Source organism: Amblyraja radiata, chromosome 2 (assembly GCF_010909765.2).
Source record: "Amblyraja radiata isolate CabotCenter1 chromosome 2, sAmbRad1.1.pri, whole genome shotgun sequence".
Lineage (NCBI taxonomy): Eukaryota > Metazoa > Chordata > Chondrichthyes > Rajiformes > Rajidae > Amblyraja > Amblyraja radiata.
In genome coordinates this window covers 145,301,843-145,319,978 of record NC_045957.1, presented here as the reverse complement: position 1 = coordinate 145,319,978, position 18,136 = coordinate 145,301,843, and the positions used below count along the sequence as shown (strand labels likewise).

Below are 18,136 nucleotides of genomic sequence, written 5' to 3'. Positions count from 1 at the left end.
TGAAGTTTGTATGTACATAATAGTTGTATGTATATATATGTCTGTAGGTATTATGGGAAATTGCCTAGGGTAGTATTATTATTAGTAATTAATTGATTTTTAAATATGGTAGAAGTGTTGGGGAAAAGGGGTGAGATTTAATAAGTTATTCTTCTTCTCACTCCTTTTCGAGCTCGTACAGACACAGAGTTGGACATTGGAACCTTGATTTTGTTCTTCTCATTGCTTTGTAAATATTGATTGTAATGTCCAATTGTTTGATAATTTCGATTTTGTTAATATTAATGTCGTTAATGTCTTTACTTGTTCGGAATAAATAAATAAATAAATAAATAAATAAAATGTAAATTCCAATCCGTGCTACTTCAGAATGCAGGCACCTTGAGTTTTACTTCCGTCTGATGTATGTGTTTTTGAAATAATGCGCTTGTTCCTTTAATACCAGAGTTTGATTTACACTAGCGTATTTTGGGAATAACGCACTCAAATTTGCTGCTGACAGCATCGCCGCATATATGTTTAATTTGGGAATTTTTGTATTACACTTTGCTTTTCAAGCACGTAACCCCCATGTAAAATGAGAGGTGCACATACCATATGATTCACTGATTGAAGAATAATACCCATTGGCAGCTTCATATGTCTGTCTATTCACGCCTCCGCAATGAAGCCTTGGGAAAAGTAGAAAACACTGCCATTTTGCAGCACAGTCTGTCTCTTTAGAGTTATGAACACATCCACAAACTTCAAAAGTTCCTAAAAAAATTGCCAATGACTTGAAGATTTTCCTGTGTCATTTCGCTTGAAACCTCCAGTACATTAATCACATGTGAAAAGGCATTCACAGTAACAACCTTTTTTCATTTCCAAATGGTTTGGCTTCTTCAGCAGATATGGTATTGCCCCCCAAGCTGTTTAGAAACAAAATGAGGACAAGTTAAAGCCTACTCCAGATATGGACTAAGTACCATTCCTTGATAAAAGGACAAAGATTTACACTGCTTATTTTACTAAAACGATGCTCAGATTTCAACATAGACGAGGGATTGAGGAACTGAGTCATTCCAAGGTTTCAAAAAGGTTTCAAAGGTCTTATATTGTCACGTGTACCAATTAAGGTTCAGTGAAATGCAAACTACCATAAAGTCACACTCAAAAAGCAACAAGACACACAACTACATAAAAGTTAACATAAACATCCACCACAGCGGATTCCCCACATTCCTCACTGAGATGGAAGGCAATAAAGTCTAATCTTCCTCCCTCATTTTTCTCCTGCAGTCGGGGCAGTCAAACCATCCGGAGGGGTAATCGAAGCTCCCCCAGCTGGCGATGAAAGCACCCACGTAGGGGCAATCGTGTCGGGGTGATCGAAGCTCCCGCGTCTTGACCTTCAAGGAACCATGCACCTGCACTCCTAGATTCCTCTGCTCCACAGCACTCCCCAGAGGCCTACCATTTACTGTGTAGGTCCTGCCCTTGTTAGACATTCCAAAATGCAGCACCTCACACTTCTCTGTATTAATGTTACAACATTTTGAGATTTAAAAAATCAAGTCTGCAATTTATCCCATCAGATAAAGCATAAAAAGAAGTTTAATTTGACACCTAATTCACTTCCATATCTTCAGTATTTAAAAAGGTATGTCCATTTTCATACTCGGAAATTAGCATCTTGTTCCCTATTGCTTTTCCATTGACTTAACTCAAAAGCTGTGATCGAGGACAGTCAAAAGCCCATAACTTTCTTATAAATTAAGAGAACTGAATGAAATTTTCAGTTATTATAGATTGAAGCATTCTGAAACAAATATGAAACAATCTTACTTGGATGACCTGAAATTAAAGCATATAATTAGTTAGTTACCTAATTGTAGCTAATTACAAAATTCAATTACTGGATCTAAACATCTATCCATTTCTTAAGAAAATATTAACATTTTTAAACAGCCTAAGTGTCCAAATAACATTCACACAAGAATTCACAATATTACATGATTTTTAAATCTCATTGTCATGAATTTATAGGCCAAATGGAAGGAATTTAATGTTTAATTCCCGTAAATGAATGGGCATTTAAATCATCTTGCGAGTGGGTTTTCGTGGAACGCGATCGATTGGAACGTTGCGGTTGCAGTGAATTTGAACCCCATATCGGCAGGAAAAACACTGCCGGTTCATATGGGGCCAAAATCACATTTTCGCCAATTAAATTTGGATTAAAGTCATCCTAAGAAGCAAGTTTATAAGTAATAGAAACAACTTTCATTAAAGACTTTCATTAAAGACTTCCATTATGTTTTGTCCCCTACGTGAGATCCGTCCCGTTGTAGGCGTTGAGGGCGTTAGAAGTAGCTTTTTATTTTACTCCAGCGATTAAATTGTCCAGCGATTTTTTTTTAAACTTCCGAGAACGGAAGTCCGGTTGATTGTACTGCATCAGCTGGCAGCCCGAGGAAGTTCGCCTCCGACAGGCGAGAGAAAACGGCATTTTAATCCTGCTCCCCCCCCCACTCAAAGGCTCCAAAGTCGCGCACACGGCCAGTGGCAGAACTGCAGCGCCGCTGAAGGTAAGTATTGGAACATCGCATACTAAAGGATGCTCAAATTTCAACATGGATGAGAGGATTGAGGAATTGAATCATATCCTCATGCCTTTTCTACAGAGAAGAATGTGAATGAATGGAAGCACGTGATTTTACTAACAGTCTGTTAGAAATATTGATCTTCACCACAGCTGAAAGGCTGGTTAGTCCACTAAAAAGCCATTTTTATGGGCTTCAAATGGGAAGACCGGACAAGGCAATGCAAAGATCATGTCATAAGGTCATAAGTGTTAGAAGTAGACTTAGGCCATTCGATCTATCAAATTCCGCCATTCAATCATTGTTGATCTATCTCTCCCTCCTAACCCCATTCTCCTGCCTTCTCTCCATAACCTTTGATCAAGAATCTATCTATCTCTGCCTTAAAAATATCCACTGACGGCCTCCCCACTCTTGTGTGCAAAGAATTCCACAGATTCACCACACTTAAGAAATTTCTCCTCATCTCCTTCCTAAAAAAAATTCATTTTATTCTGTTTTGACCTCTGGTCCTAGACTCTCCCACCAATAGAAACATCCTCTCCACATCCACTCTATCCAAGCCTTTCACTATTCTATGTTTCAATGAGGTCCCCCCTCATTCTTCTAAACTCCAGCGAGTACAGGCCCAGTGCCGACAAACACTCATCATAGGTTAACCCACTCATTCCTGGGATCATTCTTGTAAGCCTCCTCTGGACTCTGGCTCTCCAGAGCCAGCACATCCTTCCTCAGATATGGTGCCCAAAATTTCTCACAATATTCCAAATGTGGCCTGACCGGCGTCTTATAGAGCCTCAGCGTTACATCACAGTTCAAGGTTTCAAGATTTCAAGGTCAGTTTATTGTCACGTGTACCAACTAAGGTACAGTGAAATTCTAATTATCATTCAGCCATACTATAAAAAAGCACCAAGACACACAACTACTTAAAAGTTAACATAAACATCCACCACAGTGGATTCCCCACGTTTCTCACTGTGATGGAAGGCAATAAAGTCTAATCTTCTTCCTCTTTATTCTCCCGTGGTCGGGGCAGTCGAACTTTCCGCAGTCGGGGCGATCGAAGCTCCTGCAGCAGGCGGTTGAAGTCCCCGCGTCTTGTAGTCGGTCTCTGACCAGTGGTCGATCCCTGGCAAAGGGATCGTGGGCTCCATGATGGTAAGTCCTCAGGCACCCGCGGTGGAGCTCCCAAATTCGGTCTCCAGCAAAGGCCGCCCACTCCTTAATGTTAGGCCGCAGTGCGGACGGAGATATGATACGGAATTTCCGTCGAGGTAAGAGATTAGAAAAAGTTTCCCCCAACCCCATCCCCCACATAAATGTTAAGTTAAAGACCACTAAAACATACATTTAACGCATACAAACAAACAACAAGAAGGAAGGGACAGACAGACTGTTGGTGAGGCAGCCTTTGCTGGCGCCACCCGGTGGTCAAACCAGAACTCTCATTTTCAATCGTCTATACTCTGAATCAACGTTTTGATCCCAACACCTTCTAACTCAGACGAACAAATGTTTCACGTAAGATATTATGAGATTCCAGTGGCAAAACTGTTTATCATAGATTATTATTTCCAAAAGATTATTTTAGTGCTGCAAGGCAGATTGCTTATGATGAGTAGCACAGTGAAGCATGTCTACTATGGATCTAGTCATGTGCTTTAAACCTTGATTCCAGTCAATTAATGTGCTGGCTTTCAAATATGTTTCTGACAATATGCTTCTAAAACAGCTTTGCACAGGAACAGGCACTTCATTCTCAGTCATCACAGCTTCAAAGGGATGACATTATGGATAATCTGGGAATTAGATTTATGCTTGAATTAGAAATATGTTGTAAGGTTAAAGTGAAAATCAGGAGGTGTGGGTGTAATTGTGCAGCTTCGTAGTTGAGTTTAGAGATACAGCATGGTTGGCCACCGAGTCCACTCTGACTTCCGATCACCCTTCCATCCCAACGCCATGCCATCCCACATTCCATCTCCCTACACTCTAGGTGCAGTTGACAGAGACCAATTAACCTACAAACCCACACGTTTCCAGACAGTGAGATTTTACTTACCATATCTCTTGAATTATTGTATTTTCATTGAGTGCCTCCAGGAGATAGTTTGCTCCTACCGCTGTGATTTTGTTGTTTATCAGCCTGTAAAAATACAACATATTTTATTATCTCAATGAATTATGCACTTCACTTTTGAGTGCTAGGTATGACAGGCAGTATACGTGGCAGATTGGCTGGTCTTGCAGGTGCATCTATAAGGCTGTTCAAAGCCACTCATAACGCCACCTGCTGGGCAGCAGAGTGGTGCAGCAGATCGTGCTGCCTCCTATCGGCACCAGTGACCCGGCTCATCCCTGATCTCGGAGGCCGTGTAGCTTTTGCTCATTTATCCCTATGTTTTATTTCCTCCCACGTCCCTGGTTTCCTCCCATGTCCCAAAGATGTGCAGGTGGAGAGATTCAAGAGAGAGTTAGATATAGCTCTTAGAGCTAATGGAATCAAGGGATATGGGGAGAAAGCAGGAACGGGGTACTGATTTTAGATGACCAGCCATGATCATATTGAATGACGATGCTGACTCGAAGGACCGAATAGCCTACTCCTGCACCTATTTTCTATGGTTTTATGTTTAACTAGCCACTGTAAATTGTCCCCAGTGGAGGTGGGTGTTAGGAGTGCTAAAGCGCATGTGAGAGAATAGGTCATGGGGAGGTAAGTGGGAGAGTAGGATTGCTCTGGAAGCTGGCATTGATCTAGTAGGATATGGCATCATGAATGCTGGAAAATTAGTCTAAGGCTTAGCCACTGAATCTGTGGTCAAGGAAAGTCCATTGACATTCATCTTAGAATCTTAGAAGCTCCGAAGCATTGCTCACTTACACCAATGCACTCACTCCCCTCTCTATCACTGTAACCTACCCAACCCTGCAACTCACTGGAAACTTATTAATGTTCCAACACTAGCTTCACCAATGGCTGCCTGAACTCAGATAGTCCCAGAGACTATGGAATCAAAATATAATCTGCCAAAGTCAAGCAATGAGGAATATGGAAGAATGTGTCATTTACAATTTTTAAATTTTATATGTAAAATTGTGGAAACTTCAAAAAGGCCATTTGACTGGAGGTTTACGAGAATGATCCCAGGAATGATTGGGTAAACATATGATAAGCATTTGACATTGGGCCTGTACTCACTGGAGCATAGAAGGATGAGGGGAGACCTAAGTGAATCTTACCGAATAGTGAAAGGCCCAATCAAGATTCGTACATAGAAAATAAGTGCAGGAGTAGGCCATTCGGCCCCTCGAGGTTGCACCGTCATTCAATATGATCATGGCTGATCATCCAACTCAGTATCCTGTACCTGCCTTCTCTCCATACCCCCTGATCCCTTTAGCCACAAGGGCCACATCTAACTCCCTCTTAAATATAGCCAATGAACTGGCCTCAAGTACCCTTTATGGCAGAGAATTCTAGAGATTCACCACTCTCTGTGTGAAAATTCTTGATTAGTATGGGTGACAGGGGTTATGGGGAGAAGGCAGGAAAGGGAAAGATAGACCAAACATGATTGAATGGCAGAGTAGACTTGATGGGCCGAATGGCCTAATTCTGCTCCTATACAGTATACACATACATTATGAATAGCTGGAGGACATGTGAAGTAAACTCCAGCGAAAGCCAGGTGTGTTGGCAGCTCTACCATGGATGCAAAGTCCAGCCATGACCCCTGATTCCCAAACAGCAACAACACATGTAATCCATCTTGAAACTTACCATAAGTGAAGCAGTTTTTTGTTTACCCTGACTGCTTCGGCAAACATGAACGCTGCTTCATCAGTCAACCGGTTTTCTGTCAGCCTAATTTACAAAAGAAAAGATCAAAACGTTTCCGAAGTTGATTGTTATTCTTGCACAGTAAACGAGAGTTGGAAGATACATTCTAGAAACACTATACAAAAAAATAAGAAAAACTATATATATATATAGTAACTGATAGCCAGAACCAGCAGGGGGAACTGTCAATGATTTCTCTATATATCTTCCCATGCTTACTACTTGTTCTCTTATGTGTAGACATTGCACATTCTCCCCATGACTGCATGGGCCCAGCCCACGTTCTTATCTGATCATCCAGTCATATATCCATCATTGTTATTGTCTGTAAATTAGCTACTGCATTTCCCACTTTATATTAGAGGATGCACTTTATGAAAGTACTTAGCTGGCTTTGAAGTGTTTTGGGGCATTCTGGAGGTTAATATGTGCTTCATAATTACAAATCTATATTGATGTGCTGCTAAGAAGCCCAAAGTAGTATTGTGGTACTGCATTGAAGCATTATTGAAATTGCTATAGGAAGGATTTTGCTGTAGGAAAGAGTGAAAGAGAAACATAGAAACTAGGCGCAGGAGTAGGCCATTCGGCCCTTCAAGCCAGCACCGCCATTCGATATGATCATGGCTGATCATCCAACTCAGTATCCTGTACCTGCCTTCTCTCCATACCCCCTCATACCTTTAGCCACAAGGGCCACATCTAACTCCCTCTTAAATATAGCCAATGAACTGGCCTCAACTACCTTCTGTGGCAGAGAATTCCAGACATTCACCACTCTCTGTGTGAAAAATGTTTTTCTCATCTCGGTCCTAAAAGATTTCCCCCTTATCCTTAAACTGTGACCCCTTGTCCTGGACTTCCCCAACATCAGGAACAATCTTCCTGCATCTAGCCTGTCCAACCCCTTAAGAATTTTGTACGTTTCTATAAGATCCCCCCTCAATCTTCTAAATTCTGGCGAGTACAAGCCGAGTCTATCCAGTCTTTCTTCATATGAAAGTCCTGACATCCCAGGAATCAGTCTGGTGAACCTTCTCTGTACTCCCTCTATGGCAAGAATGTCTTTCCTCAGATTAGGAGACCAAAACTGTATGCAATACTCCAGGTGTGGTCTCACCAAGACCCTGAACTTGAAATAGCTCAAGTTCACATTTATTGTCACATGCACCAATCGGTACAATGAAATTGGAGTTACCATACAGCCATACGAATAAAACAAACCCAATACACAATCGAATTTTACATAAACATCCACCACAGTGGAATCAACATTTCTCACTACGATGGAAGACAATAAAGTTCACTCAATCTTCCTCCTTTTGCAGAGAAGATTTACAAGAATGTTGCCAGGATTTGTGGGACTAAGCTATTAGTTATAGGGCAGGCTAGGATTTTATTACTTGGAGCCCAGGAGGCCGAGGCATGGTCTTATATGGGTCTATTCTCCTTCTGCAGTTGTACAGAGTCCTTCTGCAGTTGTATAGAGCCCTAGTGAGACCACACTTGGAGTATTGTGTGCAGTTTTGGTCCCCTAATCTGAGGAAGGACATTCTTGCTATTGAGGGAGTGCAGCGTAGGTTTACAAGGTTAATTCCCGGGATGGCGGGATGGTCATATGCTGGGAGAATGGAGCAGCTGGGCTTGTACACTCTGGAGTTTAGAAGGATGAGCGGGTTTCTCATTGAAACATGTAAGATTGTTAAGGGTTTGGACACGCTAGAAACACGCTAGAGAAACATGTTCCCGATGTTGGAGGAGTCCAGAACCAGGGGCCACAGTTTAAGAATAAGGAGTAAGCCATTTAGAACGGAGACGAGGAAACACTTTTTCCGCAGTGAGGGTGTGGGCATATGGAACCAGCTGCCAGAGGAGATAGTTGAGGTAAATGGGTTTAGAGGTATATGGGCTAAGCACGGTCAAATTGGACTAGCTTTGATGGGGCATATTGGTAGGCATGATTGAGTTGGGCCAAAGGGCCTGTTCCATTGGGTATGACTCTAGGACTCTGAATGTTGCTCTTCACCAGATGAACCCGAATGTTCTGATGCAAAGAGCATTCTTACCAAAATGTCTCCAGAGAACTGTTGTCTCTCAGCGCTTCTGCCAAGCTTTTACCACCCACTGTGGAAATGCCATTGCCTGCCAAACTAGATAAAAGGACAATAGACATTGTTAGGACATAGCAAAGAATGTGACAGCTTGAGAATCTTAACTTGCATGGTATAATGAAGAAACAGTCCAATTTGCCTCATCATAGACTTCCAAACCTTGCCCTCAGCTGCTTAGAACAGAAGCTCTGGAATGAGATCCTAGACAAAAATAGCACAAGAACTGGTACTTTGGGCCACGATTCTCTTCCTAAATGAATGAAAGAATGAATGAATGAATGAATGAATGAATAAGTTTATTGGCCAAGTATTCACATACAAGGAATTTGCCTTGGTGCTCCGCTTGCAAATGACAACATGACATACAGTGACAGTTAGGAATGACACATAAAACATTAAACATTAATAATAAAACATTATAGATTAAACAAGTGAATTTAATAAAATACCAGAGCAAAAGGAGGCTACAGGTTTTTGGTTATTGAGTCGAGCTACTACACATGGGAAAAAAGGCTGTTTTTATGTCTGGCTGTGGCAGCTTTGACAGTCTGGAGTCGCCTTCCAGAGGGAAGTGATTCAAAGAGATTGTCGCCATGGTGAGAGGGGTCAGAGATGATCTTACCCACTAGTTTCCTGGGCCTTGCAGTGTACAGTTCATCAATGGAGGGAAGGTTACAGCCAGTAACCTTCTCAGCTGATCGGACGATTCGCTGCAGCCTCCGGGTGTCGTGCTTGGTGGCTGAGCCAAACCAGATCATGATGGAGAAGGTGAGGACAGACTCTACAATGGCCGTGTAGAATTGGACCATCATTGTCTGTGGCAGATTGTGCTTCCTTTGTTGCCACAGGAAGTACATCCTCTGTTGTGCCTTTTTGACTGTGGAGTCAATGATGGCCCTCCATTTAAGGTCCTTGGAGATGATGGTTCCCAGGAACTTAACAGACTCCACCAATGTGACTGTGGTGTTGTTGATGGTGAGTGGGGTGAGGGGAGGGGGAGCTCTCCTAAAGTCTACAATCAATTCCACTGTCTTAAGAGCATTGAGCTCTAGGTTGTTGCGATGGCACCAGGTCGCCAGCTGTGTCACTTCCTGTCTGTAGGCAGATTCCTCCCCATCCTGGATCCGTCCAATCAGGGTTGTGACGTCCACAAACTTGAGAAGCTTGACAGAGGAGTCTGTGGAGGTGCAGTCTTTGGTGTAGAGAGAGTAGAGAAGAGGGGAGAGTACGCAGCCTTGCGGTGCTCCTATGCTGAGGGTTTGCGGGTCCGAGATGTGTTTTCCAAGCCTCACATGCTGCTTCCTGTCTGTCAGGAAGTTGGTGATCCACCGACAGAGGGGTTCAGGCACAGTCAACTTGGAAGGTTTGGAGTGTAGTAGCTCTGGCACAATGGTGTTGAATGCAGAGCTAAAATCAACAAACAAAATCCTCACATAGGTCCTCTAGCGGTCTAGGTGCTAGAGGATGAATTGCAGGCCCTTGTTGACTGCGTTATCCACTGATCTATTGGCCCGATATGCAAACTGCAGAGGGTCCAGCAGGGAGTTTGTGAGATTTTTCAGCTTGTCCCGCACAAGGCTTTCAAGGGTCTTCATGGCAGCAGAGGTCAGTCCTGTAGTCATTAAGACCAGTAATCCTTGCCCTTTTGGATACAGGGACAATAGTGGAGATTTTGAAGCAGGCAGGGACTGTACAGGTTTGCAGGGACTGGTTGAAATTGTCTGTGTAGACCGGTGTCAGTTGTTCGGCACAGAGCTTGAGGGTCGAGGGGGAAACATTGTCCGGTCCTGGAGATACCCGGCTTTTCTGTCTTCTGAACATCCTCTCCACCTCCTCTATTTTTATTGTTGATGATGGAGAAGTGATGTTGCGCAGCATGGAGGGGGTGGGTAGTGGACGAGGCCGCCGTCTTCTGCGGTCAGGCTGTAATTGGGTGCTAAGTGGTGATTGGAGGGGGGGGGGGAAGAGTCCAGTCTTTTCAGACTCTTTCTTCTTTCCTCTACTCTCCCTACTCATAGAATGCTTCTTAAAATCTATCTCTTGAGGGGAAAAAAAGCTGTTATTCCCACCTGCCCGCATTTGGCACATACATATCCTTCCAAACCTGTCTTTTAAGTTTAGTTTACTTTATAGATACAGCACGGAAACAGGCCTTTCGGCTCACCGGGTCCACGCCGTCCAGCGATCCCCGCACATTCACACTATCCTACTAGGGACAATTTTTACATTTACCAAGCCTTTGGAATGTGGGAGGAAACCGAAGATCTCGGAAGAAACCCACGGGGTGAACGTACAAACTCCGTACAGACAGCACCCGTAATCGGGATCGAACCCGGGCCTCCAGCGCTGCATTCGCTGTAAGGCAGCAACTCTACCGCTGTGCAACCATGACTGTTCTATCCCTGTACCTGTCTAACTTCTTCTGAAACGTTGGGATAGTCCCTGCCTCAACTCCCTCCTCTGGCAGCTTGTTCCATACACCCACCACCCTATGTGTGAAAAGGTTACCCCTCAGATTCCTATTAAATCTTTTCCCCTTCACCTTAAACCTATGTCCTCCGGTCCTCGATTCACCTACTGTGGGCGAGAGATACTGTGCATCTACCCGATCTATTCCTCTCATGATTTTACCTCAATGCCTCTTAACAGAAATAAGATTATAGGCAAATCATTTGTTTTAAGGTGAGGATTGAGTAAACATTGGTCAAAATAACAGGGAGAGTTCTTAAAATAGCTTCATTGGATCATTTACACTCACGCTAGTGGGGAGAAAGAGCCTTGGACTCCGTATCACCACGCACTGTGCTCAGGTCCATAGAGAAAGCCTCGCGGGCGAAGTGTGGACTTTAAGAGCTCCGACCGGCGGCCTGCGGCCTATAACATCGTGAAGCCCCGGTCTCCAGTAGGAAGCGGCCGATTCGGGACCTCCAAGCCACGGACTGTCTGTCCGTCCTGACGTCGGAGTTTTGAGCATCCCGACGAGAGGGCCTGTACATCGGGCCGTCCATAGCAGCGACTGCGGAGAGTTCATGGCCCCGACCACGGATGAACAAAGGAGGAGGACTGACAAAGTTATTGCCTTCCACCACAGTGAAGAATATTGATTCCACTGTGCTGGATGTTCATGTTGTTCTCTATTGTGTATTGTGCTATTTTGTTTGTATGGTCACATGGTAAATCAAATTCCACTGTTCCTTAATTGGTGCATGTGACAATACACATGAACTTGAACTTGAACTTGAACTTGTATTCATGCCTTGTGACTCACAGTATGCACAACCATTCAGACATACTTGGTTCCATTAGTGGCAAGTGTACCTTAGAAAAAGCAGGGGAGACCTTTTCTCAACTAAATGATCCTCAAGCTTCCAAGAACGACTAGCGATGTGCTGTTTCATCACCTCTCAAGTTCACAGTGAGCCCGAAATAAATTTTGCATTCTCAGCACACATTTTTGAGCAATAAATCTGGATGGAACAGGCGACTCAGTGACATCTGATCATCTTTACAATAAGGTATTGGCTTGCAATCTATGTAACCCAGGGTTCGTACACTTGGTACAGCTATAAATGCAATGGCTTTTCAAGGACTTTCAAGGTCCAACAATCCCATTTTCAAGGACCAAAATCCAGCAAACGTTGATGGTTTATCGGCGACTTGTATATTGCTTGGTATTGGATGATTTGATTCTGTACCAAATAAAAGTAAGTAAGAAGGTTGGCTGGTCACCATCTCAGATTTGATTGAAAATCATGTATTGCACACCTCTGGTACAAAGAACACAGCAGAAAAAACAACTTTCAACTCAAAGTTCCTTCAAAGTTATGAACCATTGATGTAGCTCGAATTATTGCCAAATGCCCATTGGAATTTGGTGTTAAGACCTTGTTTTCTGTTGTGTTACTTGTGTGCTCTGATGTACAGACGCTGATCTTCAGGGAAATCTGAGAAGGTGATCAGTCAATCCATTAGTCCAGGTAGCACAGAACGACACTAAACTACATAATAATTACACATCAGATGGTTAACTTCTCTATATTCGTACTTCAATAGAGCACTGATGGTCCATTTTCTCATCTCTTGGTTGTTCAATCTGTCCCTGCAAATCTGTACTGCCCCTGCCTGCTTCTTAGAATAAAGGGGAGGTCATTTAAGACTGAGGTGAGAAAAAACTTTTTCACCCAGAGAGTTGTGAATTTATGGAATTCCCTGCCACAGAGGGCAGTGGAGGCCAAGTCACTGGATGGATTAAAGAGAGTTAGATAGAGCTCTAGGGGCTAGTGGAGTCAAGGGATATGGGGAGAAGGCAGGCACGGGTTATTGATAGGGGATGATCAGCCATGATCACAATGAATGGCGGTGCTGGCTCGAAGGGCCGAATGGCCTCCTCCTGCGCCTATTTTCTATGTTTCTAAAGTCTCCACTATTGTCCCTGTACCCAAAAAGGCAAAGATTACTGGTCTTAATACAACAATACAATTACAATACAATTCAATTTATTGTCATTTGGACCCCTTGAGGTCCAAACGAAATGCCGTTTCTGCAGCCATACATTACAAACAAATAGACCCAAGACACAACATAATTTACATAAACATCCATCACATTGCTGTGATGGAAGGCCAAAAAAACTTTTCTCTCCACTGCACTCTCCCCCCCCCCATGTCAGAGTCAAAGTCAAAGCCCCCGGCGGGCGATGGCGAATTGTCCCGTGGCCATTAAAACCACGCCGGGTGATGCAAGGTCGCACACCGGGTCTTGGTGTTAGAGCCCCCGGCGTGCGCTCGCAGAGTCCCGCGGCCATTCCAAGCCGCGCGGGGAGGTGCTGTAAGGCCCCGCTCCAGGAGCTCTTCAACCCCGCAACTCGGGCGAGAGAAGTCGCCGCTGCGGAAGCCCCGAAAAGCGGTCTCCCTCCAGGGACCCGCGGGCTCCCGGTGCCGCCCGCCAGACCCGCAGTTGCAGCCTCCGAAGCTCTGGGGGTCGGGTCGCAGCAGCGTCCACCACAGCTCCACCCGCTCTGGACTCGGCCAGCTCCGCGACGGTGAGGTGAGTAGTCGGCACCACAGCCCCCGGTCTTCCAGTTGGAGGCCGCTCCTCGTTGCAGCCCCAACGACAACGGAGACCCGACAAAGAAAAGGTCGGGTCTCCCGTGCAGGGAGAGATTTAAAAGTTACCCCCACCCCCCCACACACATACCCCAACAAAAATAACAAAAACTACATAAAAACATAGACATAAAATAATAAAAACGCAGACGGACTGCAGAGGCCGCTGCTGACGAGAGCCGCGCCGCCCACCGGATTAATGACTACAGGTCTGTCGCACTGACCTCTGTAGTCATCGGGCATGACTGAAAAAAGAGTTAGAGAGATGATGGTGCAATGGGCATTACCCCCTGGTAGGGTTCCAAGGGGCTGTGCCCCCTTTATGCAGTGTTTTTGTGTTGATAATTCTACATTGAAATGACACTTTGTTTTCTTGCCTGCTTACCCTTAATTTATATTGTAATTTTTGTTATTGTACCTCAAAATAACACATTTTACTTGCTTGTCCCTTCTTAAGTTACACAGAAAATTTGTGAAAATCTTAAAATGACACCAACTCCATGCTTGTTTACACTTAAGTCATATTGAAAATATTTTCTTACACCTACACCTCCTTGTAACATGATACCTGCTCCTTGCTTCTTTACTCTAATTATAGAGAAGTATCCTTTACACTGGAAATTTTTGATAATTTTTTCATAATTATACCTTTAATTGACACAATTTCCCTGCTTGTTTACCCTTAATTTATACTGACATTTTTTTGAAATTATACCTTACAACAGGGACCTCCAAACGTTTCAGCATGAGGGCCACATTATGTATTTGGCACATTATTGCGGGCCGTAGGAAAAAATAAAGAAATGTCAGTTTTATAAATGTAATGAACTCAAAAAAGAACTTAAGATCCTCGCCTCCCCACCAGCCACCAGCGGGCCAGAGCTGTCGCTTCACCAGAGTTCCGCTCAGCACCAGACCCACAACCTCCACCATGCAGACAGCACGTGGTCTGACTCTGCTGGGTCTAACTGGGAACTAGTTAGTTCCCCAACTATAGGGAATGTTGTTAGCAAACATATCTAACAATGTTTCCCGACATTTAATGAACACAAGCATTATAAACGATGAAAAAAACGCCACATCACTGCATGAATTAATACTTTCATCATAAAAGGTGACTTTTCAAGGACTTTCAAGGACCGATGATAAATCCTTGAAACTTTCAAGACCTTGAAAAACAGAGTCTCAAATTCCAGGACTTTCAAGGACCGGACGAGCCCTGGTGACCGGTTTAAGTCACAAAGACGTCACAAGGATTGTAATTACCTGATTTCCTGTATTGAAGGATGATTCCTTAACGCTTCAGCAAAAGCAACAGCACCTACATCTCCAATCTGGTTCCCCCACATTCTGTAATTCAATTAATGAATGACAATCATTGCAGGTTCAAACCAACACAGGGAAACAAGGTGTGCAAACAAAGTAACCATTTCATTTCTAAACAATAGTATACTTTTAGCATATTATTCCAAGCAGGTTTCAAATATTTCTCGTGACATGCAGGTAGTTCTGTCATAACAGGTATTTCTATAACACAAATTAGATATTAGGATCCAGAGAATGAATTGAAGGTTACTCTGGAAATTCACAAACATAAGATAAGCTGTGTGTGTGGGAGGGGGAGGGGGATACTATTTCCATGTAACCCCATTGTCTCAGTTGCTACTCTAACTGTGGGTGGCCATCGAAATTGACAAGTAATCACTTCTATTGATAGGACATAAAATGTTGAATGCCGTCTTATGAAGAGAAGTGCTTGCTTGTTAATTTCAATTGACAATTGCTGCAGGTCAGGCAACATCTTGAGAATGTGGAAAGGTGATGTTTCAGACCGGGACCCTTCCTCATAGTGTTACCTGACCTGCTGAGTTACTCCAGCACTTTTCCTCAAGTATCTGGTTTCTACTTTATGTCATGTTCGACTGGGAACACAGAATCAGAACATCATTGTGAGTAAAAGCAACAAGGAGATACAAGAAGAAGTCAGAGACAGTGGTCACAATGGTGCTTTATCTACATGTACAACATCTTAAGCTGGCTTTTTAATGCTAGAGGATTGTATTTCATTGCAAATTGCTGCTTGGGCTTCAGATGGAAAATTCTGTCCAAATCACCCACCACATCTGGTTAAGGGCCTGTCCCACGAGCATGCGACTGCATGCGGCAAGCGCGACCTAACGTGGTCGCTTGAGCCGTACGGCCTCGTGGGGCCGGTCCCACTTCGATCTCCGGAGCCGTATGGAGTTGTGCGGAGCTGGTTCTGAAAAACTGACCGTGTTCAAAAATTCCGCACGGCAATGGCCTGCCGGCCTGCAGCCGCCTCGACGCTGTACGTACCGCCTCGACGGGCACACGCAGCGTCTCAACACGAGACGCAGCGTCTTGACACCGTACGTCACGCACAAAATTCCCGCGGGCTTCGCTCAAACTTCACGTCACTCACTCGACCTCCGCGCGGCCCCCGCTTCCGGTTTGTTCGCGCTTGCCGCATGCATGTCGCTTGCTCGTGGGACAGGCCCTTAAGGATGCAGAGGTGCGTTGCTGCAATGGTGCTAGGGGTGAGGTACAGATGTTATGTGAAGACTATCGGAAAGCTGGCCTTGTTTTCCATGGAATTGCGATGCTTAAGCAGGTTAATATTCAAAGTTATAAAATGTTCTGCTGGAATAAACAAGGGAGAGTGTTTCCAGACAAGAAACTCAGAAAAGAAAGATTCACGACAGCTGTCAAAACTATCAATGGACATGTGATGGTTGCTCATTGAAACCTACTGAATAATGAAAGGCCTCTGTAGAGTGGATGTGGAGAGGATGCTTCCTGTAGTGGGCGAGTGTAGGACCAGAGGGCTTAGCCTTAAATGAAAGGACGTGCCTTAGAATGGAAATGGAGGATTTATTTTGCCAGTGGTTGACTAATCTGTGGAATTCATTGTCACAGATGGCTGTGGAGGCCAAATCATTTGGGTATTTTTAAAGTGGAGATTGATAGGTTCTTGATTAGAAAGTGCATCAAAGGTTACAGGGAGAAGACAGGAGAATGGGTTTGAGTGGGAAAAATAGATCAGCCGTGATCGAATGGCAAAGCAGACGATGGGCTGAAGGGCCTAATACTGCTTCTATGTCTTTAGTGCCATGTCTTATAGCTCATATGATTCACTCTCCCATCCAATTCGGGTGGTTTTAAGGCAACACACCTATTTATAGATTTGACCACGCAATAAATGATTGCTCCAATAATGAGGGAGCTGGGCATTCTCTCCAGATGGGAGTGAAAAATCCCACAGCACTATTTTACTGCACAACCCAATATAACGGTCAAAAACAGCAAAAATAGATTAATTTCATTAGGATTTCTGGCATCTTACAACACACAAAATTGCTGTAATAGTTTCTCAGAGACTATACTTCAATTGCATTTTTTTCGCATTTGAAAGCATGTGTGATAATCTTGGAGGGCTCTAAATAAATGCGAGTTTGCCCTCTGTTTCAATAAATGACACTGGGTTTGGGACCGATGGCAAGTTCGTTTACACCACGCTTTTCCATATCTACCTCAGGAAATTCTGATAATGGGCAAGTACAAGAATTGCTTTCCCAACCATTGAAAGATTTATTAAGTATAAAATTGACTTCATAACTTGAATTTAATAACATAGTGAGATTACATGTTCACGACTTTGTACTCCACAAAGAGAGGTGGTTTAGTGGGGAAAAGTTAAAGTCAGTGACAAGTTGCAAGCTGGTACAATAAACCACATTGAATAATGGAAAATAAGCAGAAAATACTTCCACATTTCGCTTTCGTAAATGGGTGGTGTGAAGATGGTTAATTGAGCTACTTTTAGAAACATAGAAACATAGAAAATAGCTGCAGGAGTAGGCCATTCGGCCCTTTGAGCCTGCACCGCCATTCAATATGATCATGGTTGATCATCCAACTCAGTATCCCGTACCTGCCTTCTCTCCATACCCCCTGATCCCTTTAGCCACAAGGGCCACATCTAACTCCCTCTTAAATATAGCCAATGAACTGGCCTCAACTTCCTTCTGTGGCAGAGAATTCCACAGATTCACCACTCTCTGCGTAAAAAAGTTTTTCTCTTCTAAAAGATTTGCCCTTTATTCTTAAACTGTGACCCCTTGTTCTGGATGATTAATTTGTATAATTAAAAGACTCTGGCCTGGTAATTTGCCGGTTCAACCTCATTAGACGTGATAAACATGAAAATCGTGTTTCTGGACGTTGTTGCACCAGTTGTGCAAGTTGGGGTTATTTTTTTAGAAAGATTTGAGTTGGTTAGCACTGTGTATCCAGCATCAAATTCACCCAAACAATGTCAACAATATTACGAAGCCCAAAATGTATGTAAGATTTTCAAAAAAATTGATCTGAAAAACCTCACTCACCGAATCAGCTTTTACCAATGGTGAACAAACACTCACAAGCAGACAGCTGTGCAGTACTCTGTAGGCTGGAAGCTCATTCTGC

At 43.6% G+C, this 18,136-nt stretch overlaps 1 protein-coding gene across 4 annotated transcripts in view; it reads right to left on the bottom strand.

Moving 5' to 3' along the window:
• Window positions 1–488: 488 nt before the first annotated feature.
• The window catches only part of LOC116970062 (nucleotide-binding oligomerization domain-containing protein 1-like), an 87,279-nt gene continuing 69,631 nt past the window's right edge, over window positions 489–18,136 (bottom strand). For 3 of the 4 annotated variants that reach the window (XM_033016799.1, XM_033016805.1, XM_033016802.1), the window contains exons 8-12: window positions 14,915–14,998; window positions 8,499–8,582; window positions 6,373–6,456; window positions 4,651–4,734; window positions 489–911 (exon numbers count right to left, since the gene is read on the bottom strand). In XM_033016799.1, coding sequence (XP_032872690.1) covers window positions 842–911; window positions 4,651–4,734; window positions 6,373–6,456; window positions 8,499–8,582; window positions 14,915–14,998 — 406 coding nt within the window. In that variant the 3' untranslated portion in view covers window positions 489–841. Of the gene's footprint in view, window positions 912–4,650; window positions 4,735–6,368; window positions 6,457–8,498; window positions 8,583–14,914; window positions 14,999–18,136 lie in introns of those variants that run through there. The other variant, XM_033016812.1, reaches the window with a different exon arrangement.